We start from the raw sequence: 25,397 nt of genomic DNA on the forward strand, positions 1-25,397 counted from the left end.
TGACAACAGACCCTGCATTGCAACACATACAGTTCTGATTAAGCCATAATATGGAGGAGCCAGTGGTGGACTGGGGTAGACAAAGTTAAAAATCACACAATGCCATCTTATTATCCAACAGGTTTATTTGGAAGCACTAACTTTTGGAGCACCATTCCATTAAGTGGTTGTGAAGCAGGACCATAAGACACAGCAAACGATTACAGTGTCATGCAAGTAAAATGATAGATGGAACAAACTTATGTTACTTGCATGACACTATAATCCATTGCTTTAATTGCTGTATCTTATGATCCTGTTTCACAGCTACCTGATGAAGGAGCAGCACTCCGCTAGTGCTTCCAAATAAACCTGTTGGACTATAACCTTGTGTTGAGATTTTTAACTTCTGAACAACATCTAAGTATTGCACTAGAAATGCACAACACTCACCTGGTTGCATAAACTATCGAACGGATAAGTGGAAAACTGGAGCAAGGAGTTTTATGAACACAAAAAGGTACGCAGCTATAATCTCAACTGAGAATACAATAGGTGGCTAGTGTCCTCTGACCAGCAGGTGGTACTCCAGCCTGTTACAATACAAGTACACAGAAAAGGGAAATAACCACATATACAACTAAAAAAGGATCTTATATCCCAATCTGACGAGCATTCACATGTCCCTAGGAAGGCCAGTTTACTCAAGGGTTGAAGAGCTCTTCTGCATGTCTTGACTGGTTCTGTCTGCCCTGACTGCCTAACCCAAGAAAGAAGTTGCAAATTGCAGAAGGAATCAAAGGGAAACTTACAAAGACTAAGAAATAAAAGCTTCAAACATTATCTGGTTGACTGAAATGTATATTTAAAATTTACACTATAAAATAAAATTGCTACTAGGAAAAGCAATGACCTAGCTCATATTTGGCAGCTACAGTATTACTTAACATTACTCTTACCTTATTCACATAGCACACAATTTTAAAGAAGCAAAACATTAAAGCCAATATATTTATGGCCATTTAAGCCTGATCATAGGACGTTTTTATCCATGCTCTGCAAGGGCCCCAGAATAGATTAAATTTGTCTATCAAAAATAGACTGCAGCATCTTTGCACAGCAATGATTTGTTCCATTGCTGTCATTCCTTGATTTACACTGTTTTATAGTCAAGATGCAACAAAACTGGAAGCACAAGTTTTAGTCATATTACATAATAATTCAAAAAGAACACGCTCCATATGCTATGCAGGACAGCTGGCTACAACATAAAATACAAATGCAAGGCATTTGCTGAATTCATTCATGATTTTCTTTGTTTTCCTTGCTTCAAAATCTGCGACAGTCAGTTTCAACTGCAAAGCATTTCACAGCAGTTGCATTGGTTCTTTTCTCAGGGCCCTGAGAAAGGGCCATATCAAGTCCAGAAGAACCTTTGAGTTCAGCACACACACAATCAGACGTAAAGTGCAATGGTGTTTTTTTTTAGTGTTGGGCAACATCATGCTGCCTGGCAGGAAGCAACGCATAGACCACTTCTCCCAACAATTATGTCGGGAAGCAATCCAGACCCACCCATCTTAGGTTTGCTAATGTATAAACTTTGAAAAAGACTAAATTTCCAGCTTCTCAGATGTAAACACAATGAAACGCCTACTCCAATTTGGTCCCACATGCAGATGCTATTGTTTTGAATGTCTCTTTCTCCAAGTACCCCTCGTTCCAACCTGGGTACCCAATTTGGGTTAAACAATGTTATGATATCTGAAAGAATGGGGAAAAAGGCAGTTTCATGAGAGTTTGCTGACAAAGGCTTTCTAGTCTGAAGTGCATCCATTTGCAGTCATCGTAGTCCATCCATTAGCACAGGTATTTGTGACCAGGGTGTTAGGCTATGTCACAGTGATCACTATATAACAAACATGCTGTAAAGAGTTCCTGTCTTGACCACATGGATGTATCTGGTGTTAACAAAAAGGGACTTCAAGATTTGATACTGTCCATCCATCTTCTGTGCTGCTTTACTTAAAGCAGACAAAAAAATGGCAGCCATATGTCTCAATTACAACTGACCACAGTGGAAAGAAATGGATACTGGTACTGCCAGACTGAATTTCAAACCCACAAGCAATCATAATCAGCACAAAGGGCTTCAAAATGTTGGCTTCATTAAGAAATCAATCTCTGTTCTTCAGGTCCATATCATCATTACATCATTCAAAATGTGAAATACTGCACCACAGTTCAGAGTGGTCAATCCTTTGGAGATATAAACAATACAGGTCATGGGAGTTATTGCAAGATAAGAGAGAAATACCCGATAAGTACATGTACATTTCAATTAATCTTGCAGAAAATTTGGAGTAGGCTGGAACTTCCAAAAAGGTGCATTGAACAAACTTTTGAAGTACAGTCTGGGTCAGCCAGTAAAATGTTTGTTTTCGAGCCTGACCTTGGTTACTGGAATGATCAGATCAAATCCATCTCTGGGAATGCGTCTTTCAAAACTTACTAAACTTTGAATTCTATGCGCTGCACATATCCTGACTGCTCCTCTGCGCTCCCCAGCTTTTGTGAAGAACACTTTGATCAGAAACCCTAACCTGTGATAAACACACAGTAACTCCACAAAGTTCCACAGTGAATAACCTGTGCCCTGCTGAAAAGGCAAACTTCATATGGTTGGCACACAAATATTATGACCAGCAATGAGGCATGACAAAACTCCGCACAATGCCGGGGAGGGGGTGGGAATTTAAAAAAGGTTGTAAACTTCCAGCCAAGTCTGGCAAAAAAAAAGGGATAATGAGATTGATCTGGGTGAAAGTCCAAAATGAGCAGCAGCTCCAGGCATGAATATTCATCATAGATGACCCAGATACAATTAATGCAATCAACTGCAACATTTCATCAGCTTTGTATACCCAGCAAAATCCCTCATTCTTTGAATAATAAATAGGAAAAAATAACGGCAACCATCGTGGAATGAAGCCTTCAGCATCCAAAGGTCAAGTAACAGTCTTGAAGCTAATCCACTTTGCAAGTGTCCACCTCTTCACAGGAATCACGATAGTGAAACTTGCCGAGACAGAACAGGAGAAGAAATAAGAGTAGTACTACTTCCTTCAGTTGATGTCATCGTATATGCTGGGAGTGGGTGGAGCTGGTGCTTTCAGTTTCTTCTTTTTACTGGAGCTCATTCCAGGCGCATTAGGGAGCCCAAGGTGAGGCTTCTTCTTTTTACTCTTCTTGGAGTCAGAATTGTTGGTACCTTCAAATGGATCAATAAAATGTGTTAGCAACAGACGCCGGCATACTGAAGGACATTTTACACATTTTCAGAGACAAAACATGCAGATCCCCATCTACCCTACTTCAGGTTAAACCAGCTGAGTATCAAAATGAAATGATACCCAATACCAACCACAAAGGTTCACTACTGGAAATAAAATCTTAAATTTGTTACTAGTTATTTAAGACACTATCATCCCAGGCAGTTTAGTCAAATTACAAAGCTAACAGAGTCTTCCAACAGTAACGCCACACAAGGAATAGTAATACATAATACAGTGTACCATATATCAATCATTTATCATGTTGGAGCATCTCTGCTTGAAAAATGACTGATGTGCACGTGACCTGAGTGGGCATTCAGTTTGCTTCACGGCCACACAACTTACGAGGGAACACCGCTCCGCTGTGAAGATACAAGACACAGCAGGAGACGAGGCAGCACTTTACAATGAAAGCACTGTTATGAAGTTTCAAATGCAAGTGTGGGCAGAATAGGGTTTACATGTCAAGCTATGCTACCGGCACTCACTGTTTAGGTTCAGAGGTCAAAAATGACCACTTGAGCAATATACCAGAGGGGCTGTCAGCACCAATGAACTCACATCCAACATCATGGATCAGAATCCTAATAACATAATGGGAGAAAACAAAAAGTTAATGTTTCTTCCCCCAAAGCAGTAAGACTCAGGAAATAGAAGAAGAAGTGCCAATTTCCACTATACTAAAAAAAATCCCAATTCCTCAGCAAACATGCTGCAGTAAGGCTGCAATGGAAGCACAACTGTGGCCTTGGAAATTATATTGGTCCTGCTGGTTCTTTTCACTAGTCTAGCATTATCAACCATTAAACAAACATACACTCACTTGCTTTGGAAGATGCTGAGTCAGAAGGCGAAATATCTGACGTGCCATCCCATTGCAGTCGGCTCATAAAACCCTGACTCTCAGAGGGATCATAACTCTCATTTTCTACACTTACTTCCGATTCCGGAAGGGATCTGAAATGAGGCAAAAGGAAGTCTAAGCAAACACAGCATCCTGCAATCATGTTGCAATTACTACTGTACTCTTTAGGCTGATTCATAAGCAGTGATACAGCAAAGGAAACTGGTGGCTGCAATGAATTAAATCATACAGGAACAAGGAGTTAATTTCTTTACTTTCTCCTGTCCTGATTTGAGATCAGATTATTTTGACTTATTGATCCAGTAGGGCTTGCGATTACTTGACTGAAAAAAAACAGACATATTGAATGACATTTTCTTATTTGTCAGACTGCACCATTAATAGGTCTACCCACTTAACCCCCTCCTTACCACATTCCTCAATCTCTGCTTTCTTTGGACAAAGGTGTCACGTGAACATTTTTTCATTGCCTGTCTCAATGGCTTTCCCATTTGAACAATAATCTCTCTCTCAAATCTGTCCTGGTTTAATGCTTTATATTTCAGTGCTCTTATTCACGACAGAGGAGGACATGGTCCAACCTTAGCACAGAAAGAGAACTACAGACAATTTCATAAAGGGTTATGAAGGGTTATTGTCCATGTGAAGTTGCTAAACAGTTAATCATAAGTGAATATTTCAGAGGAAACTTAACAAGATATACATTTTTAACTGCAAAAATGAGTTTTTTATCACTATTTTCATTGATGGGTGGGAGAAAATAGATAATATCAAGTTTTAATTAGGACAAGTGAGAGATCTGAGGAACTACTAGATATCAAAGTTGATGCATGTTAAATAGTTCAGATTATAACATCATACTTGAATAGAAAATTCACAGGTTTAATTTAGGGAGCTCACTGAAGTCATCTCACTGCGTGATTCTAGGTATTCAAAAGAAAAAGCCTAAACATGCCTCATTTCAAACTCGCTGGAATGAATTAACTTCACTTCCTCACTTAACCAACTTACACTGAAGATCCCAGGAGATAGACCCGTACAGACCGCCGCTGCTCATCTGTGTGTTGAGGGCACCGCAATGATCTGAAAGCCAACAGTGAGCAGTAGTTAAACAGAAAATACCACCCAGTCCTGTACACAGTGTACAGAGTGTGCCTGCATTGAGGGTAAGCATTTAGTATAAACATTACCTGAGGGATACTAGCCATTCGGCCTAACAGGTCCATAGTGGTGCTTATGCCCCATACAAACAAGTATTAATACAAGTGAGCTACAAGGATTATGATAATCTGCAATTCTCAGTCGGACGTCAAAACATCCCATTGCTTTGAACTGCATTTGCAACAACTGACATTGTGCTACATGCATTAATAAGCCAAACATTATTTTGTCTGTCAGTGTGTTTGTATCTCAAAGCTTCAAATAATGTTTTATCCCCTCAGATTTTGCTACGTTAGAAATAAATACATTTTCAAATACATCACTGGATCGAAGGCACAGCTACTCATTCATAATTCCACGAATCAAAGTAACATAAGGTAATGTAGCACATAGCCCATCATGACCAACTCCACAGCTTCTTTGCCTGTAACCTCAATATATCTTCCCCTTGAAGGATTTACCTATTTTTCTTTACAAAGGAACAACTGAATCTGGTTCCACCATTATTTCAGGCAGTGCATTCCTGATCCCAACAACCCATTTCTTAACTATGCACTTCACATCACCCTCTGCTTCCAAAGCCATTCACCTCAGGTGTAGCCATGGGACATCCTTTGGTTACGAATCTTTCTGACACTTGCTCCCACTATCAAATCTCACAAGCATCCCAGCTCAAAGAAGGACAACCCAAGCTTCTCCACACAACTAAGGTCTCTGATTCCAGGTACCATTTCAATGAAGCTATTCCGTAACTTCTTTGTAACCTGGATGCCCTTTTAGCCAGTCATTCCCAAAACTAAAAATACTGCAGTGGAGGTCTGACCAGTGTTTCAGAAAAGTTTAGAATAACTTCCCGCTTTTATATGCTTACACCTTTACATAATAAAGCAAAGGAATCTATATTCTGTTTTCAATAGTCCTTTCAACTTGGCCTCTCTCTCTCCCCTTGCATCTCTAAAATTGCATATTGCTCATATTGCCGTTTTCATTCTTCCTACCAAAATATATCCCTTTGCACTTCTCCGTATTAAATGCCATCTGCCACATGGAGCAGCACAGTGGCTCAGCGGTTAGCCCTGCTACCTCAACTCTAGGGACCCAAGTTTGAGTCCACTCTTGGTCGATTGTCTGTTTCGAGTTTGCACATTTGCCTTGTGTCTGCATGGGTTTTGCCCTCAGTCCAAAGATGTGCAGGCTAGGTGGGTTGGATATGGGATATGTAGGGTTATTGGGTAAAGGGGTGGGTCTGGGTGGGATGCTCTTCAGAGGGTCAGTGCAGACTTAATGGATCAAATGGCCTGCTTCCAAGCTGTAAGGATTCGATGAAAAATATTTGTCCAATTCATCAGTCTATATCCCCGAAATCTTCCTTCTTGTTGAATTCATTTCAAACTTTTACATTATCTGCAAGCTTTGAAATTATATGCTGTTTATTCAAGTCTGCATGACTAACATACGGCCCAATGTCAATCCATAGGAAAGACTACGTTATACTTCACATCAGTCTGAAAAATGGTTCTTCACCACAATATCTGAGTGTCTGTACTGTAGCCAATTTCTCATCAATGATGCCACTCGCCCATTTATCCCACCAGCTTCTGGACATATGGGATTTTCTATTTGAATATTGCTAGCATTTTAAGTACTCCTTCTATCCTATCTAATATCACCTCCTTCTTTGCTGTGACACTGGAAACCTCTGCGCCTCTAAGTAGAGATGCAAAGTACACATTTGAAGTGGAGCACCAGCTTCGCTTCCATAAAATCTCCTTCCTGTTCTCTAATCCATCCTTCCATGGACTTCCCTCTTTATATTGGATGCTTCGAAAAGATTTCGGTTTTCCTTTTACATTAGTTGCAAATCAATTCTTTCACTTTGTTTGCCCCACTTGTTCCTCTTTTAGATATCCACATACTTACTGTACTCAACTCAGTTTTCTATTGCATTATGAATCTTAACATTTTCATAAGTTTTCTTTTCCTGTTTCATTTTCATTTCTTTGGGGAAAGCTTTCATTCACATAAAACTGCTTCAATGATGTGAAGAATGCAGAATACACCACATGGCTCACCAACTCCACAAAGTCTACATCTGCGGGTTGGAATTCGCCTCCTGTACCTTTATTCAGTGCAGGCTTCTCTCCTTTCTCCCTCTCTACATATCAATTCTGAAGGCTTCCCTCTGTTCAACATACATTTTGCTAACAATCTTTTGATTCTATTTCATGTGAGCCAAATTCCATTTATACTCACTGAAGTCAACTCTCCTCCAGATAGGCATATTTACAGCAACAAGAAACAATTAAGTGCAACTATTCTCAAACAGATAATAGTATAATCATTAATCCTCAAATCCATATTCCAATAGGGTCTCCCTTGCCTAGCACCCTGCATTACACTTATCTGGTCTTTAAGGGCATGAGGCTACTGAGGTGCCCTTTCCCTGTTATAGCAACCTTGACAGTGACTATTTAACTGGCTTTTACCAGCCATGTCTCCCCCTGCTCCACTGAAGTAGGATCCTACTACTTATGCAGGAGTAAAATATCTGCCAACTGCATCAAATTCAGCCTTTTTTTGGTACAATGACTGGTTAGGATTTAGAATATAATGCCTGATAGGTAGCAAATTCCGATTCATTGGAAGCTTGTGAAAGGAAATTGAATAAAGGCTTGCATGAAATATGGGGAAGATCAGAGGATTAAGACTAGCTGAATTATTCTGCATAAAGTCATAGTAGACTTGATGGGGTGAATACCCTCTTTTTCAGTTGTTCAATTCTATACTTTCTCTCATAAGCTTCTACTGTTTCATTCATACATCAGTTCTTTCCAGACTTATACTACTTTATTTGAACAGCATGGTCACACTATTATATTTACTGAACGAACTGCAGCCAGGAACATTAAGTTACTGATTTTCCCCTTCTTTCAGCCTGATCTTTGTTACTGGCACTATACAATATTCCCGTACAGTTATTAGTTCCGACAACGCACAATCTTTATTTGTGCTGCATTTATGTACATGCACTACAAAATCCATTTTAGGCTGCTTCACATATCCCTGCTCCTGCCTGATCCCTTGCATTTCTAAATTATTTTATAGATCCATTGTGGCCATGCATGAGCAAGATCAGAGTGTGGCTCTTAATGTTGCTACTCAATGAGGGTTTAAGTATATTATAAATAAATGCATATAAAGTCACCAAGGCCAAAGGATCCAGCATCATTACGAGGTGCGATTTTTGTTCTGTACATTCACAATCTCAACACTTTCTTCCAATGTTCTGGCAAAAGATTAATTTTAATTGTGCTGAAATTGGGTTTACTATACTTTTATCATTAGCATTAACATATACAAGCATTTGAGAGATAATGGGAATAGCATTGCTTGTAATGTTTAAAACTGCATCAAATGCTTCGTTACAGTTTCACTATAGGCACCGTTTCACTAAATGAATGATGTCATTAGTATGACTGCACATATACGGATGAATCATGGCAGCCATATTAGGGCTTGCTCCCACCTGGTGTGAGGAAAACACACTGTTATTCTATTGCTAGTTTCTTCACGTCCTTTGTTACATGGCTTATCTTTACAGCCCTACTTGCTTCATTACCAAGTCCAATATTTGCCATTGAATCAAGCCGTGACAGTTTATGAACCTTTGTTAAGAGGATTTTCAAGAGATAGGTTAAGAAAATGTGATATGCAGCGGTTATAGTTCATTGCAGAGACTCCAACAGCATGATATCTTGTTTCCAGATCAGCTATTTTGTAGGGCTCATACCTTGTGCACATTTTCTTGGTGTGTTCTGAAATAACTCCACATTGCTGGAAAAAGAAAAGGCAAGTTTACTGAGAATGTCTGAAGAAATCTGGCTAAAAACAAACAACTCACAACTAGCTGTGAGGTTGAAATCTTTGCGGTATTTGAAGGGCTGCCCAGTTTTCCAAGATATTTTGTTCCTTTCTCGGTCATTCAACACTCACCGTTGTAAGCAACGAGCGCAACTCCTCAGGTCCCAGACTTTCATAGTTGATGCCAGAATTATTATTGTACTGTGTTAAAAAAAAGAAATAAGCATCACTGTCAAGACCAAGCGTTTATTTCAGTCTTTTCCTGTACCAATTACCCATTGTCCTGTTCAATGCATCTAAGAAATACACAGCTTGACAACTGAGTGGATGTCAGCTTGTTATTCAAGGATTTCTGCTGGAGGTGAAGGAGTGGGGAGGAGAGATTACAATGGGAGTAAAAGTAAAAACAAGAGCAGACAGGTAGTAACATGGCAAAAATGTCACTAATCTTACTGCGTTATTTTCTACCACCTATAAAAAAGTGTACTCATTTTGAGATGGTTCCCTAAAATGAGTTCACTTTTGGGCTTTTACCTGGCCCCTTTCTATGCGGATGATTGAAAAACAAAACTAGAAGATCAAAAATCAAATTAATTTCCCTTTCAGGTCTGGAAGCAGGCTGAGAAATCAGGTAAATTTATGGAGATGGAAATAAGCTAATTTTGTGAACTAGTGGTTGGAAGCCCACCTCAGGATTAAATAGAACACCAAGTTTCTAACATTCTGGTTAAACTTGGTGAGGATGGAATAGATAGCTATAAAAATAGTGTTTGTAGCTCAAGAGAATGAGTGTTGATCCAGGTTGTATTGATTCCACAACCTATTAGGACACAGCAAACCACTGATTCTACTATTCTCATCAGAACAGAAAGATCTAGTTATCATAAATTGGATCATTTTTTTCAAAGAACTCTGAGCCAAACTGTCCCCTACTTTAGAATTCCACATTTCAATATCAAAGATTTTCACCTCTTAATGCCATATTCTCTGATCAAAAATGCCTCTTAGCAAATGGTTACCTGTCTTAAACTGACCGAAACCAAGAGATCATGATTTCATTTCTGGAACAAGGTAAGACTATAATGGATGTGGCTGAACTATCAGGGGAAAACAATGTCTCAGAAAGCAAATAGAATTTCCCAGTTTGCCAACATATAGGTAATCTAGATTTGACTAATTCTCAGGACTTGAGGATTAGCCTCTACAAATTGTTTATTAAACAAGTTTCATTTGATAACCTTAATTACAGCATTTTTCCTGAACTGAAACTGGATTGAGTCAAAATTCTCAACATATTACCACAGAATGTTAATTACTACCTCTAGGCTGGCTCTGATGAAAGAAAGCATTTGGGAATATGTATTTTAAGCAATTTTGCTAGTATCCAAGCTGTGTTGAACTACACAGGTTTTTAAAGGATTTATTTCCAGGTGACAAGCTTTTGACTTGCAGATGTCTTTCTAACTATGGGTAACATTTAAAAAAAATTCCCATTTCAGGGAAAACATCAATGTCACTTTGTCAAGTCATAATGGAAGACACTTCAAATGCAAATGTCCCTTAATAAGTGACAATGATACACACAGATAAGCACATGCTACACAAATAAAACATTAGGTACCCTCGAACAGAACTGCTAATACATTTGATAAGTAAGCAGAGACCATTCAATAGCAACATCTTGTACTTCTATAGCTCTTTTATCATTAAATCCCACAGTGCTTCAGTATAAACCATAACATCACACTGAGCTACACAAGCAGATATCCAGTCAGATGACAGAGGTAGATTTTAAGTAGTATCACAAAAAGAGGAAAGTGAGACAGGATTAGTGAAGAAACACAAGGAGATTACACAAGAGCTCAGGGCATAGGCAGTCACTAATGGGGTAGCCATTGCTACCAGATGGTTTAATAAGCTAGAATTAGAGGACCACAGATAGCTTGGAAAGTTGGGGGACATGATCGGGACAGGGAGGGGAAAGGTAATCGCAAAAACTGAAAAAGGATGAAAATTAGTAACAAAATCCAATTGCCTCGTGAACGTTGTTAGTAGGGAGTACTCAAACATTTAGTACAAAGTAAAACAGTGGCAAACTAAGGAATGTATAATTATTTTGACAATACAGAAACCTAATCACAATGATAGGCTTTTAATTAGAAAGGCTGTATTTTATATTTGCTGGTTGGGTCATCTAATGGGCTGTTTCTCAGTCCTATAAACTACTTTGCAATCAAATAACCAAAACAAACTGTGGACCATTCACACAAACAAATAGGCAACACAGAATGAGTATTATCACCTTATATGGATCAGAGTTACCACTGAGTTCTCCTGCAAAACAAAAGGCATAAATAATTTAATACAAAGCTCTCTCATCCACTTCAAGATCTTACCTAAAAAGCAAGGACAGTTTCATTCCTGATTGGAAAATGTACCTCAGTTTCACAGTTTTTAAAAACAAAGATTTTATTTTTCTGCTTCCCCATGATTTCTCAAAGTAAAAGCAGCTATCTGATACTTTCTTTGTGTGGTTGCTGCTGACGCAACTAGAACTTGCTGTTATCCACAGACACATTCAGCAGTCAGAGTCACAGCACTCAGGAATAGAAACCATGGTCAAATTTTCCTAATGTGCCCACTGGCATAAAACCAATTAAAGATCTCCACCTGCCACTTTACTGAAATTACGCAAGTCAGCACTAATCAGGTATCAAACATGAAGCCTATGCCTCAGTGACATACTCCAGTAAATTTATTAATTAGGTTATCTGGAGCTCATAGTGCATGCCTGCAAAGCCACAATGATGCCATTAAGCAGAGAATCATTACCCACGGCACATTTATGGGCAGCACAGTGGCACAGTGGTTAGCACTGCTGCCTCACAGCGCCAGAGACCTGGGTTCAATTCCCACCTCAGGCAACTACTCTGCGGAGTTTGCACAATCTCCCCGTGTCTGCGTGGGTTTCCTCCCACAATCCAAAAATGTGCGGGTTGAGTGAATTGACCATGCTAAATTGCCCGCAGTGTTAGGCGAAGGGGTAAATGTAGGGGAATGGGTCTGGGTGGGTTGCACTTCGGCAGGTCGGTGTAGACTTGTTGGGCCTGTTTCCACACTAAGTAATCCAAGTAAATACAAAATATTTTCAATATTGATGATTTCCTTCCTCATTTGATACTGTTCAACTGCCTCTGCTGGTTACAGTTTCTGAAATTTATGTTGCTTGAACTTTACCCTCAGCAAGTAGGACTGGCTGACTTTCGAATTGGATTGCTATTTCAATTTTTGCATTCTGTGACAGAAATTAAAAACATGTCCAGCTATCACTTGTATCCGTTAAAGTAACAAAAGTTCAAAGAAAACATGACATAAGTTGGATGTTGCTAAATGTTGAAAATATGAATTCTTCACAAAATTTGAACTTCAGGAAATGTACTTTGATGAATGGTTTGCATTTTTTTGCTAAGTTCATGTATGTGGTTGATGCTTTGCGTTCTAGTTTTTTTATGCCTCTGGTGTTTCATTATTTAGACAATAAACAAACAAACATAAAAGCAACCCAATTGATTTTCTTAATACAGCATTGTATTCCATCCAACTATGTGTTGCAAAGCAGGGAATAGAAATTAAACCAGGAATAAACCATGAATAATACATTCTAGGTACAGACAGAATTAAGCTGCTGAATCACTGGTAGAATTAACTCTACCTCGAGGCTTTAAGTGGAAAAAAAAGACACCAGAGTTGGATTAGTATGCACTTCATGAAGTAACAGAAGCAGTGGTTAGCACTGCTGCCTCAGCACCAGGACCTGAGTTCAATTCCTGCCTTGGGTGACAGTGTGGAGTTTGCACATTCTCACTGTGTTTCCTCGGGATGCTCCGGTTTCCTCACACAGTCCATAGATGTGCAGGGTAGGTGGACTGGCCATGCTAAATAGCCCACAATACGCAAGGATGCGCAGATTAGGTCAATTAGCCATGGGAAATTCAGTGTTACAGGGATATGGTGGCAGGGGGGTGAATTTGGGTGGGATGCTCTTTGGAGAGTTGGTATGGACTTGTTGGGCCGAATGACCTGTTTCCACTCTGTAGGGATGTTATGATTCAGATCTGCAAAACAAACTCACCATTTTTATGTTTGAGAGATTTGGATCTCCGTGGTGAATTGGGATTCTGAAAGACAGAAGCAACTCTTTAAGCAGCAGCACTGGCTGGTTGTACCACTGAAGCAAAAAACAGGAGCCTTCTTTCTCCAGAAATACAAGTAACTCTAGGTAGGTACATACCTTATCAGATTTTCTTTTCTTTGCTGGATAAAGTAAAAGAATGAAAAAAAAAGTTAGCTAGCAGCAAAAATAGTTTCTAAAATCTAGTGCTCCTAAGGGACATAGATGAATATAACCAACTAAAAACTTATTTTGAGTTGCACTGAAAGAAATTTTTGCTTTGGCATACAACAAACCAATCTAGCAAGCATTTAAGACAAAAACAGAACTTACAGTACTAGACTGCATTGAATATATTTGGAGTCTAGTGCCAAGGATAATATTAACATTTACCTTTTTTTTCAGATCCATATGACCAGTCATTATCATTGATATCATCATTATCCTCTTGGTCACTTTCAGATTTGCTGAGATTGTTGCTACTGGCTATTCTACAACATAAAACAAAACAGACATCACCGCAGGCTGTATTACAATGAAACTCCATAGCTGAAATAATGCCAGTGGTGTTGTTATTGCACCTATTCACGAACATGTATATTATACTGTACAGAAGGTGGTGGTGAAATACACAGTTCTTGGAGTGAGGACACCTAGCAATCATTATCAAAGGTAAAGTTACTGGAAAGTTTGACAAGACAGCAACTAAATGCTTCCATCTACCAGACTATGGAAATTGTTAACTGTATTCAGGTGAAGGATATCAGCCAGCAATTCACATGTTTTCCTATGCATGGGAGTAGATTGAAAGATCTTTTGGTATAGTGGTAGTGTCTCGGTTTGGACAAGTAGACCTGGGTTAGCATTCTCACTACCCAGAAGAGTATTATGCATATCTAAGCAGATTGATTTAAAATAGCAAGAAGCAGACTGAAGCGTCTTTGGTGCAATGATAGGTTCCACACCTTGATTTCTTGTTGAAATCCACCTTAGAATGGGATGGCCATAGAGGTGCGTCAGAACACATCCAAACAGGTTGATTAAAAACAAACATTTACCAAGGGTCATGTAATTTAGTGGTAGCATTCATACCTCGCATTGAAGTTACAGCTGCTCCAAAGATGTGTCACATGTCTGAAGTGATTCATTAAAAGTATCTAGAAGCAGACTGACCTTAAGACCCAGGTTCAAGTCCCAATTGCCCTAGGTGTATGTGCAATAATATGTCGAACTGATTGATTAAAATAACCAGTAGACTAAATCTATGCCTACTAAATTTGAAAATACATAGTACCACCTGACTCTGTAAATAAAAACTTTTTTTTAATGCATGCCTCAAGGGCTTTATTTATGTCACAAGGAATTGTGCTGGATCCACTGCTCTTTATCATTTATATAAACGATTTGGATGTGATCACAACAGGAAGGTTAGTAAGTTTGCAGATGACACCAAAATTGGTAGTGTAATGGACAGTCACGGTAGTAATTTAAGAGTACAATGAGGACTTGATGAGTTGGTCCAAGGAATGGCAGATGGAGTTTAATTTAGAAAAGCGAGGTGTTGCATTTTGTTAAAGCAAATCAGAGTGGACTTGTATAATTTATGATAGGGTCCAGGGGAGTGTTGTCAAACAAATGGCCTTGGGTTGCAAATTCTTGAAGGCAGAGTCACAGGTAGACAGGGTAGTGAAGGCGACATGCGGCACACTTTCCTTTATTGGTCAGTGCATCAAGTATAGGACTTGGGATATCATGTTGTGGCTGTACAGTACATTGGTCAGGCTACTTTTGGAATACTGCGTTCAGTTCTGGTCTCCTTGGTATAGGAAGGATGTTGTTAAACTTGAAAGGGTTCAGAAAAGATTCACAACGATGTTGTCAGGATTGGAGGATTTGAGCTATAGGGAGAGGCTGAGTAGGTTGGGTTATTTTCCTTGGAGCGGAGGCTGAGGGGTGACCTTATAGAGGTTTATAAAATCATGATGGGGGTGGGTAGGGTGAATAGTGAAGGTTTTGTTTCCCAGGGTAGGGGAGTTCAAAACCGGAGGGCATAGGTTTAAAGCGAGAGGGGAAAGATACAAAAGGGGTCTAAGGGGCAACTTCTTCACACAGAAGTTGGTGCGTGCATGTAATGAGCTGCCAGAGGAAGTGGTGGAGGCCGGTATAATGACAACACTTGAGACCATCTGGATGAATACATGAACAGAAAAGGAATAGAGGGATACGGGTCAAAAGCTGGCAAATGGGATTAGATTAATTTAGGATATCAGGTCGGCATGGACAAGTTGGATCAAAGGGTCTGTTTCCGTGCTGTACAACTGACTCTCAAGAGAACTTTGGCTCAGACACAAACGCAGAGAAACTTCGCAGGATTGACAGAAACTGTGGAGAGAGAAACAGCTGATGTTTCAAGTTGAATATGACTCGCCTTCAGTTCTAAAGATGAGTCATACCAGATTCAAAGTGTTAACTCTATTTCTCTCTCCACAGATGCTGCCAGACCTGCTGAATCTTTCTAGCATTCTTTGCATTTGTTTCAGATTTCCAACACCACAGCATTTTGCCTTCATTCAGACAGTTATCTGACCTCCTGTTTGCAATCCGACTGCTGTTGCGACCCATTCCCAAACACTTTTCCAGGTGGGGAGCAAATCGGGATGCAGCAATACTTCGACTACAGTTTGGGCATTCACACTCCTTGTTCTTCCACTGGTTATAGACTTGACCGAAAATGTCCACACCTGGCTGGTCCACGATTTCTGAAATACAAACGAGTATGTCACCATTTAGTTTATTAAAAAATGCTGTCAACATGGTTATACTTCCTTTGCTCTGCTGAAATTCACAAGTCACTCAAAATCAGTGCTGTATTTGTGCTAGTAAATCTTGATACAGAATCTGAACAACAGTCCTTTTACTCCAAAGACCTTTCTCCAATCCACCCTTTAAAAAGCACTCTTCAAACCTATGAATGTCCTATTCCCTTGCCCTCAAATATAATTCCTAATCCGTGTGTTTACAGGGTCCAGACAAGAACGGAGATCAGAAATATACACCATTTCCTTTCAGGTAGGCTTCACATTCTGTCCACTCCAGCTGGACTCACTGACTGCTTGATTTATTGGCACGCCTATAGCAAATGAGGTATTTTAATATACATATGATTCACTACCAAAGAAACAGTGGATGGATAAAAATTACAGCCTCATCCTAGGACGGATGAATTGAATCTTGGATATGGCTCAAAGACAGTCACATGTTTCCTCCTCTTACAAGATTCACCGCTGCTTAAAAAGGAAAGACAGGGCAAATGCTGTGAGGGTTCGGACGAAACCCCAAAATTCTTTTACAAAGTAGTATACCCAGTTTGCTTTTAGAATATATTGTAATATAATGCCAGATAACCCGTGAATCTAATGCATTGTTCCTTCGATGAAGCCTTGAAACTCTGAAAAGCTCAACCTACTAATTTATCATACTCCTCTGAAAACATCAAATCATCTCATTGTTCTAGGGATTCCAAGTTATGAAATCGCAACAAGATAGAGCCTTAGATAATTTCAGCAAAAGAACTCCATGTGTGTGCAGGACATAGGAAACACATTAACCTGTTCTGTATGAAAGTGTTTAAAGATGGAGTATAGTGCCTGGAGGGAACTACTCTATCCTCTCTAATGTATAGTTCAAACCTGAGGATTTGGCATTTAGGCATGAGGTCCTGTCATCAGACCAAAAATGTTGGTCTCTCTTCAAGATTAAGGAAAGCACAGGTTGAGAAAATGGATATTTAACTGTGCTCCTCAATAATTGCTCTCAACTTATTTTCAGCTACAAACCCAAAGGATTTTGCAAAAATGGCTCCAAGTTAGTATTAGAATAAAACGAAATCCTGTAAAGACAGATTTTCGTAAACTGCTCCTAATGGACCAAAGCGATAATCTTTTGCACTGTTAACTAACCACTCATCATATAAGCAAACAGCTAGTAATCACAGTAGAGGATTAATTCCTCCATCATTTATTCAATTCAGGCAGGGTCTCCTGAGTATAGTTTTGGGTAACATCATTTTATAAATAGAACATCTGTCTTATTCCTTTGGTAAAAGTTTTAAAAATAATTTCAGGATTTTGCAGTTCACATATTGCAATTTTCTAAACATGGATTTCCTCACAAACCTTTTTCTAAGTGGACAAGATTTTGTAATGTTGCAGATCAAATATTCAGTTAAGATTACGACTCTGACAGAACCCCCCACATATGGATTCTAACCAAAGTTAGTGTTTTAACTTTTCTCAAAAGGTAAAAGAAACAAACAATCAGAACAAAAAGTTTGCGGAGAGTTTTAGATGGCTGGGAATGAAATTAACAAAGAGGACAAAGAAGTGAAACCCAGGATGATGAAACATACTGTGGAGAAAGGGGCACATTTGATTATTCAATTTTTAAAAATTCAATTCAAAATAATTTCTTCCAAAAGTCTTCTTGATAACACAGCACATGGATGATAACAATGAAGAACCTAAAATTACCTTCATTTAAGATTATAAATAACAGTACCAAGATAAATTGATCATTTAATATAGGCATTGGCAATTCTTAGCCAAAACTACTAGCTATTGCTCAATTAAAATTGCACAAACATTCATAGGAACTGCAGGGCAAGATGTTACTGAGCAAAATGCAGTATTTACTTAACGAGTCACTGACCTGATTTTCTCCCTCTCCTGAAGCTCGGTCACACCAGCTCAATTTGATAGATGCTAATTTAAGGGCAGCCATCCGTCAATTTTAAAGTTTACTAGTTTGAGTGTTGGCCTGCCATTCTGTCATAGCTCAACCCAAACACAATCTTTCAAGCATGCGTCACTTTGGGACCATTAGTTGGCTTTTCTTCATCCTGCCCTCAAGGGATCTACAACTAATTACATTATCCAATCTGCCACCCTGACCAAAATTTGAACCTAAGGTCCCTGATACTTCTGGCTTGGCACCAGATTGGGGCACTGCCTTTCTTCGCTAAGCCTACACATTAACTATTCGCTAGTTTTGCTCCAAGCTGTTGCCGAAGAATGATAAACACAAAATAACCCCTCATTGATTAATCAAGGAAAGCACCCATTCTAAATACACTTACCAAAATCCTTCATGCTGTCTGGGTCCGTCTCATCCAAAAAGAAATAACCACACTTTACAGCTCGGTGCACCTCAAAACAAAGTCCCAGACACGCATCATCTACGAGATCAGAATAGATCTCATGAGCTACGGCCTGAAACACAAAGCTCACAGGTAAATGGAAAGAGATTCAGTAAAACACACTGAGGCCATTAACTAATTTGGCCGCAGACACAAAGGAAGCTACTAATCTTGCTTCACGTATGCTTCTTTACTGAGGAAACTAGGTTTTAAACAGTTCTTAAATTTTATCAATAGTCACCACAAAAGAAGCAACTTTCAGAAAAATAATAAGCTGTTTAAATTTAAAGAATTATCAATGTTAAGTTGGCCTGACAAGGAGAGTAGGTTTCAGGGAAACACCACGCCAGCAGCCTTAAACAGGGTCCTCTTGGCGTTTAACCACTTTCAAGCTTATACTGACCTCTTAATCCCAAATTAAATCCCAAACATATTCCAACAGGTCTTCTGCAGAAAAGAGCAGCAAACCACAAGTTGGACACAGAAATATCATGATGTCACACAAGCATGAATGGTGAGGTGAAAGTTAATGACACATATATAGGTTTACCATTTTGCTCTTGAATATGCTAATATACTCAGGATAACAACAGATGGCAGTCAGGCTAATGACATGCATGACCCAAAGGTGTAAATTTGCTGCCAAATGTCCTTCTAATTAAACCATATATTTACTGATTACACTTTTCAAAGCCCTGTCGATTATATCCAGATCATGCGTTTAAATGCCTGGGTGATGGCAGCCATTGTTTACCCACCTTCCCCATTTCGACAATAAAGACAAGTACATGGGGAAACTGATCAACGAGAGCAACTTTCTGTGAAACAAACTGTGGTTTATTCCTCATTATTCAGCAGAACAATTCTGAGACCCAATGGAAATGCCACAAGGAGAGACCAAGCACCAATAAACACAGGCAATGCCCATGCAGGATACATTTATGAACCTGAGGCTCTTGGTGCCTGGAAATTGGAAGCCAGAAAAGATGGAATGATGAGAACAAAAGAAAGATATAAGGAGAAAGCTACATGCTCCCCTGAGCCTGCTCCACTATTCAATAAAATCATGGCTGAACTTCTACATTAAGCTCTTTTTTTAAAAATTCATCCCCATATCTCTTGATTCCCTTAGTTGCCTAGGTGCTATTGATCAGAGTATGGAATATACTCAATGACTGAGCAACCATAGCCATCTGGAGTAGAAATTCAAAAGATATGCAAGAGTAAAAAGAAAGAGAGTTTTCCCCATTTCTGACCCCTTATCCTGAGACAATGCCCCCTTGTAATAATGGTGGCAACGCCTCTGAAGGGGCTTAACTTAGTAGCAATCTCTTGGTGAACAATCGGGTGTTACCATTTAAAATAAAACTGCAAAAAGATGAAGCAACAGAATACACAGATATCCAGCATTGAAGACAGAATGTTTATTAAGTCAACAAACCAAAAATGCATCCTCAACATAAAAGAAGCGTGTGATAAACATCAAAAGAATTCAACACTGGGACAATGAGCTATGTAACCTGGTGATAAGAACAGAAGAGGATGCTGTGGTACTGGCCTGCTCTGTGGAACTTTCAGGGGTAGCGTCAAAATCCATGGCCTGGTCACTGTGCTCTCTGCTCATCTGCCTCTGGTCTCGTTTTAGCTGCCGCCAGTATTTCTGTTTCTTCTCTGACGATACCCTCTTCAGTTTGGGCATGGCTGCAGAGTTTGCACAAAACGACCTTCCTATGAATTGACTTCGCTCGTCATCTGTTCTGTTAGGTTAGAGAGCAGAAATTTAGGCCCATCTAAATGATGCCGAGAAGCTGAGCAAAATTGTTCCAAGTTTAGTCAGTGCGAGTGGTCCACATGGGCAGATTCAATTCCCAGTGACTGGCATGCACCCAGTGACTGGCACACATTTTGGAAACACTGACTAAAAGTAAAAGTTGGAATCAGTTAGCGTACTCACCAGCCAGTCTGGAGCCACTTTATTCACTTTCCATATCTGAGGAGCTGTCAGGTCTCTGGATGACAACCTTCACTTGTAGCCAAAGAAAAACCTCCTTCAAAGTTCAAGATCTGCTCAAAGTATTCTTTCCTTTGACTCTAGAATGCTCTAAAACATAAAAAGATGGTGCTGTCCCATTGATCTCCTACCAGTGGATTGGCAGGGTACAAACTCACTTTGAAAGTCTCCAATGATGACGGATAATATGTTCAAGTTGCAGAGACCAAGAATCTGTACACTCCGTTACAGAGAACATCAGACATCTGTGAGTGAGCTTCACAGGAGAAGATCAAATGCCTGGGACTGAACAAAGATGGCTGGTCAGGTGAAAGAGTTCAATGTATCCCTAAATTAATAGCAGAAAATGGTATCATCGCAAGATTAAACGTTGGACAAACCTGTAGTTATGAGTTTTCATGCATAGAAAGTTGGAAATAAATGGACAAAATGAATTCTGATTGCATCTCGCAGAGCAAATCCAAACAGTTATCCATGGCTGCTTCTCAGGACACCGAGGTTTAAAAGATGAAGAAAAAGTGCTCCTTAGACAAAAGTAGTGGATGTCTTGCTTGTTTCTTCTCCATATCATGGCAGTCATAGCATCAATTCAAGCTTTTTGCTTGATAGCATGGGTCAGAAGACCACAGCACATTAAGAGCTTTCCATATGAAGAAGCATATGTTGAGATTAGGAAATAAGAAGAAACTGAGAAATATCCAAGAGTAATCAGCCAATAGGATGAACATTTAAAAACAGCATACTCCTGCTGTACTTTCCACATCAGGCATCAGAATGAGAGTGGCAACATAGTCAAAGATTAAAATGGATTCTGTAGCAGGAGAAAATGGTTATTTCACTATTGTAGTTAACCAACAGCAGGAGCACCATATTTATAGGTACCAATGGAACCTGTAAAATTGGCACCCTGGTGAAGAAGCTCAGCTTCCCAGCAGGAAATTCAGCTACATCTGACTGACCAATTTCATTTGATTACTGCCTCAGACATGAAACCAATACTTTTAATAAATCCTTAGAAACACATGACCAGATAAAGGGAGGTCATCTATGAGTGCATGAAAAGCACAGAGAGAAATGGAGTCAATTGTAGACACTGAAGAGTGGCAGACAGACTCAAACTAAGAAAAAACAGACATACAGGAAGAGAAGAAATGGCTGGAAGTGTGTTCAAAGACTGTAATAAAACCAAGGGGCATCAAAGAGGGGTACAATGACAAGAATTTGGGAGAAGATTACAGTCATAAGAAAAGCCCAAAACACACGCCAAACCCGGAACAGAAATAAAACACAAGATGATCACTAAGAAATCACCAGACTCAATTCTATAATAGGCAACACAAAGCAATGGCTGTGGCTTAAGAGATGCTAAGGTAACCCATACATTCATTACTTTGAACGTACTGTTGTGTAATAAGCACACATCATATGCAACATATACTCGCTCACAGAACATAGCTGTACATCTTTTCACAACATTCAATCCCAACAAGTGCATATTCCCTCTCTCAGCACATGCAACATCAATCACTGGATTTACCTTATATCCATGCCCCATTAAAGTCAAGCAACTATGTACAACCAGAACACACCGCAACAGTTATCAAAAAAAGTCAACTCCCAGACCTCCAACTCCTTACCTCAGATTTGCTGTTCTCCGGGCCAGGTAATGACATTTCCTCCATTTTCATTGGCAATTAATATTCTGCAGTATTTTCTTTATACATAGTAACAAGGTGATCACTGAGGGGAAAAAAAATAATAATCTGTTAGGAATCTGATAGGAAGTTAAACCACTAGTTGTCTTCTCAAAGGCATTATTAAAAATTCCATTGGCTGCTAATATTTTGCACTGATATTAATTACAATTACTTAATAAAATGACAGTATTTATGTTTGAAATGATGCTGACAACATTTTGCTTTAAATGTATCAGCAATCAGATCTGAGATGCATGCAAGTATTAATTTAGTAATTATTCCATAAAATCTATGTTGAACACATTGTAGTGGCCTTGGCATAAATGTGGTTATTACACATTCGTCACAAGAGAACTGTATCACCATTAAGTGGTTAGAGACAAAAAAAACCTGCAGATGCTGGAATCCAAAGTAGACAAACAGGAGGATGGAAGAACCTCCTTCCAAGCCAACCAGCATCACGAGGTGGAGGTCAACTTTTTGGGTATTAACCCTTCTTCAGGACGAAACGCGGGGGTAGGGGAAGCTACAGATAAAGAGAGTGGGTGGGGAAAGTAGCAGAATGGTGAAAAAATGATCCTAAATACAAAAGATGTGGAAAATGTATCAGCAGCATCCTAGTTGTTGAATACAAGGCCCCAAAGTAATGGCTTGTGCCACAACAGAAATCCCAACAGCTCAGCTTGGACCTAGTGCTTTTCATGCACATTATGTAAACAGTAAAGATCTTCAGAATTGAATATTCTGTGGAATACAAAACAGGCCAATTCACATTACATTGTAAAGAAACAAGAGTTTTTCTGTCACCCCTCATTTATAATGCACTATTCACAAACCATTTCTTTAGAAAGGAACTGCCATGCTCTCTTTCCGGGCTTAATGAAATTTTTCTTATTGGATCGGAATTTTTTTTCGCTTGGTTTGATGGTCTTCTTTCTTAAACTATGACCCCAGATCCAACTTTCAAACCATTCCAACAGATACTTCCCAGGAAGCAACCCAAACAATATATAAAGACTCTCTCTGACTACAATTCCCAGGGTGCTCTCCTGCCTCTCCAGGATGTCCCAGTGCTAGATACAAGGGGTTGCTCTGCCCTGGGGGCAAGATTTTTTTTTCCCCTGGGGGCGTGGGGAGGAGAAAGCAAGGCTGGTGTCCCATCAGTCCCAGATCTTTGGGCATGACAGGGGGAAGAAAAGAGTATGTCATCTCCGACCTAGGGCCCCTTTGCCCACAAAGCTGTCGTGGTGGGGAGGTGGTATTTGGGGTTACTCCTCCTGACCACAGTCCCTGGGGTTACCACTCTGCACCCCACCCCCTCTACAGCACCCAGTGTTTGTTGCCTCTCTCCAAGTCCCTGGGAAGGTGGTGTGGTGGGAGTTAACCCTACACAACACAGGCTGGGGGGGGGGGGGGGAAGGTAGGTTAACACAACACCCAGAGGTTGGGGGGGATACCTCTGCAATCGGGGAGGTGGCGGGGGGGGGAAGAGAGTTAACATTACATCCCCTGGGTGGGGGTAAGTTAACACTACACCCCCTAGGGTGGGGGGGTTACCTCTCTGCAATCCCGGGGGAGGTGTTAACCCTACACCCACTAGGGTGTGGGGTTAAAACTACACGCCCCAGGGTGGGGGATCGAGGTTAACCCTTAAACCCCCTCCTCCAAGGGAGGGAGTCACCTCTCTGCAAACCTCCCCCCCCCACCCCGGGGGGGGGGTCGGGCTCTTACCCGCAGATGCATCTCTAGCGCGGCCGCTTCCGGAGTGATTAATCCCGGACGGTGCAGCTCCGAAGCCCGGCAGCGCCCCCGACCGCAAGGCCGCGCTGCATTTCCCTCGGTGCCTGAACTGAGCTCTTTCCGAATCGGCGCCGGACGCGGCCCCTCCTCCTCCTGCTGCTGCTGCTGCTGTCGCTCGCGGGGGCTCGGGGCGCACGCGCACTTCAAGCCCCAGCTGCCATTTTGCAGAGCGACGACTCCGGCTCCCACCCCTCGCGCCCCCTCCAATACCGAGACGTCACGGTGCCGCCGCCGCCGCCGCCGCTGGAGGCGTTGCAATGGCGGCTACCGCCCGCTTTCTCCTCCCCAGGGCCGGGCCCAGCGGGCTCTCACCCACCTTCCCCCGCCCCCCAGCTCCTCTCACTCCGGCCCAAGGCCGCGTGCAGCCAAACCTGTGAGCGGAAGTGTGTCGCCCACCCGGCCCGGAGATTGATAGCCACATTCTCCAATGGAAAGCAGCTTTCTCCACCGTCAGACCAATCGCCTGGAGGATGGGCGGTGCCTGCCGCATCCCTGGGAGAGGGCGGAAGAGAGCCCGTTTCACGTTTGGTTGCACGGCTGTGGAGTGATTAATACCCTGATTGACACCCCCCGGGCTAGGGGAGGCATGTTGCCTCCATGGCAGGCTGCAGAAAGAGAGAGCCCTCTATCCCTCACTGTTGCAGGGCAGGCTGCAGAAAGAGAGAGCCCTCTATCCCTGGGCAGGCTGCAGAGAGAGAGAGCCCTCTATCCCTCACTGTCCCAGGGCAGGCTGCAGAAAGAGAGAGCTCACTGTCCCAGGGCAGGCTGCAGAAAGAGAGAGCCCTCTATCCCTCACTGTCCCAGGGCAGGCTGCAGAAAGAGAGCCCTCTATCCCTCACTGTCGCAGGGCAGGCTGCAGAGAGAGCCCTATATCCCTCGCTGTCCCAGGGCAGGCTGCAGAGAGAGCCCTCTATCCCTCACTGTCGCAGGGCAGGCTGCAGAAGAGCCCTCTATCCCTCGCTGTCCCAGGGCAGGCTGCAGAAAGAGCCCTCTATCCCTCACTATCCCAGGGCAGGCTGCAGAGAGAGCCCTCTATCCCTCACTGTCCCAGGGCAGGTTGCAGAGAGAGCCCTCAATCCCCCAGGACAGGCTGGAGAGAGACCTCTCTATCCCTCACTCTACCAGGGCAGGCTGCACAGAGACCCCTGTATCCCTCACTGACCCCGGGCTAGGGGAGCAATGCTGCCTCCAGGGCGGATTGTAGAGACAACCATCTATACCTCATCTCCCAGGGCGGGCTGCAGAGACCCCCCTCTCTCTCTCACTGACCCAGAGCTAAGGGAACAATGCTGCTTCCAGGGCAGGCCACGTAGAGGGTCCTTT

The 25,397-nt window shown here is 41.2% G+C and overlaps 1 protein-coding gene across 3 annotated transcripts; it reads right to left on the bottom strand.

Annotated features, from left to right (window-relative positions):
* Nucleotides 1–149: 149 nt before the first annotated feature.
* On the bottom strand, nucleotides 150–24,370 carry atxn7l3a (ataxin 7 like 3a). 3 transcript variants are annotated; one of them, XM_043675172.1, is made up of 13 exons: nucleotides 24,006–24,370; nucleotides 22,215–22,317; nucleotides 18,507–18,639; nucleotides 15,960–16,131; nucleotides 13,766–13,863; nucleotides 13,493–13,515; nucleotides 13,334–13,379; nucleotides 11,504–11,535; nucleotides 9,334–9,402; nucleotides 9,131–9,174; nucleotides 5,191–5,262; nucleotides 4,138–4,271; nucleotides 150–3,250 (listed from the first exon to the last, which is right to left on the bottom strand). In XM_043675172.1, the coding sequence occupies exons 2-13, from the start codon at nucleotides 22,263–22,265 to the stop codon at nucleotides 3,105–3,107; spliced, it is 1,020 nt and encodes a 339-aa protein (XP_043531107.1). In that variant the 5' UTR covers nucleotides 22,266–22,317; nucleotides 24,006–24,370; the 3' UTR covers nucleotides 150–3,104. The 3 variants fall into 3 exon arrangements, with proteins under 3 accessions (XP_043531107.1, XP_043531106.1, XP_043531105.1); XM_043675171.1 differs by lacking the exon at nucleotides 24,006–24,370 and adding an exon at nucleotides 20,125–20,323 and having other exon boundaries at nucleotides 22,215–22,303; XM_043675170.1 differs by lacking the exons at nucleotides 22,215–22,317; nucleotides 24,006–24,370 and adding exons at nucleotides 20,125–20,323; nucleotides 20,521–21,252.
* Nucleotides 24,371–25,397: the final 1,027 nt, after the last annotated feature.

This window comes from Chiloscyllium plagiosum, chromosome 33 (assembly GCF_004010195.1).
Source record: "Chiloscyllium plagiosum isolate BGI_BamShark_2017 chromosome 33, ASM401019v2, whole genome shotgun sequence".
Lineage (NCBI taxonomy): Eukaryota > Metazoa > Chordata > Chondrichthyes > Orectolobiformes > Hemiscylliidae > Chiloscyllium > Chiloscyllium plagiosum.

Coding starts and splice junctions, on each gene's coding strand:
- atxn7l3a (XM_043675171.1), bottom strand. CDS start 20,265: ATGCCCAAACTGAAGAGGGTATCGTCAGAGAAGAAACAGAAATACTGG. Junction 16,132..18,506: donor AGACAGCATGAAGGATTTTG/GTAAGTGTATTT, acceptor TTTGTATTTCAG/AAATCGTGGACCAGCCAGGT. Junction 5,263..9,130: donor ACCAAGAAAATGTGCACAAG/GTATGAGCCCTA, acceptor GTTGGCTTTCAG/ATCATTGCGGTGCCCTCAAC.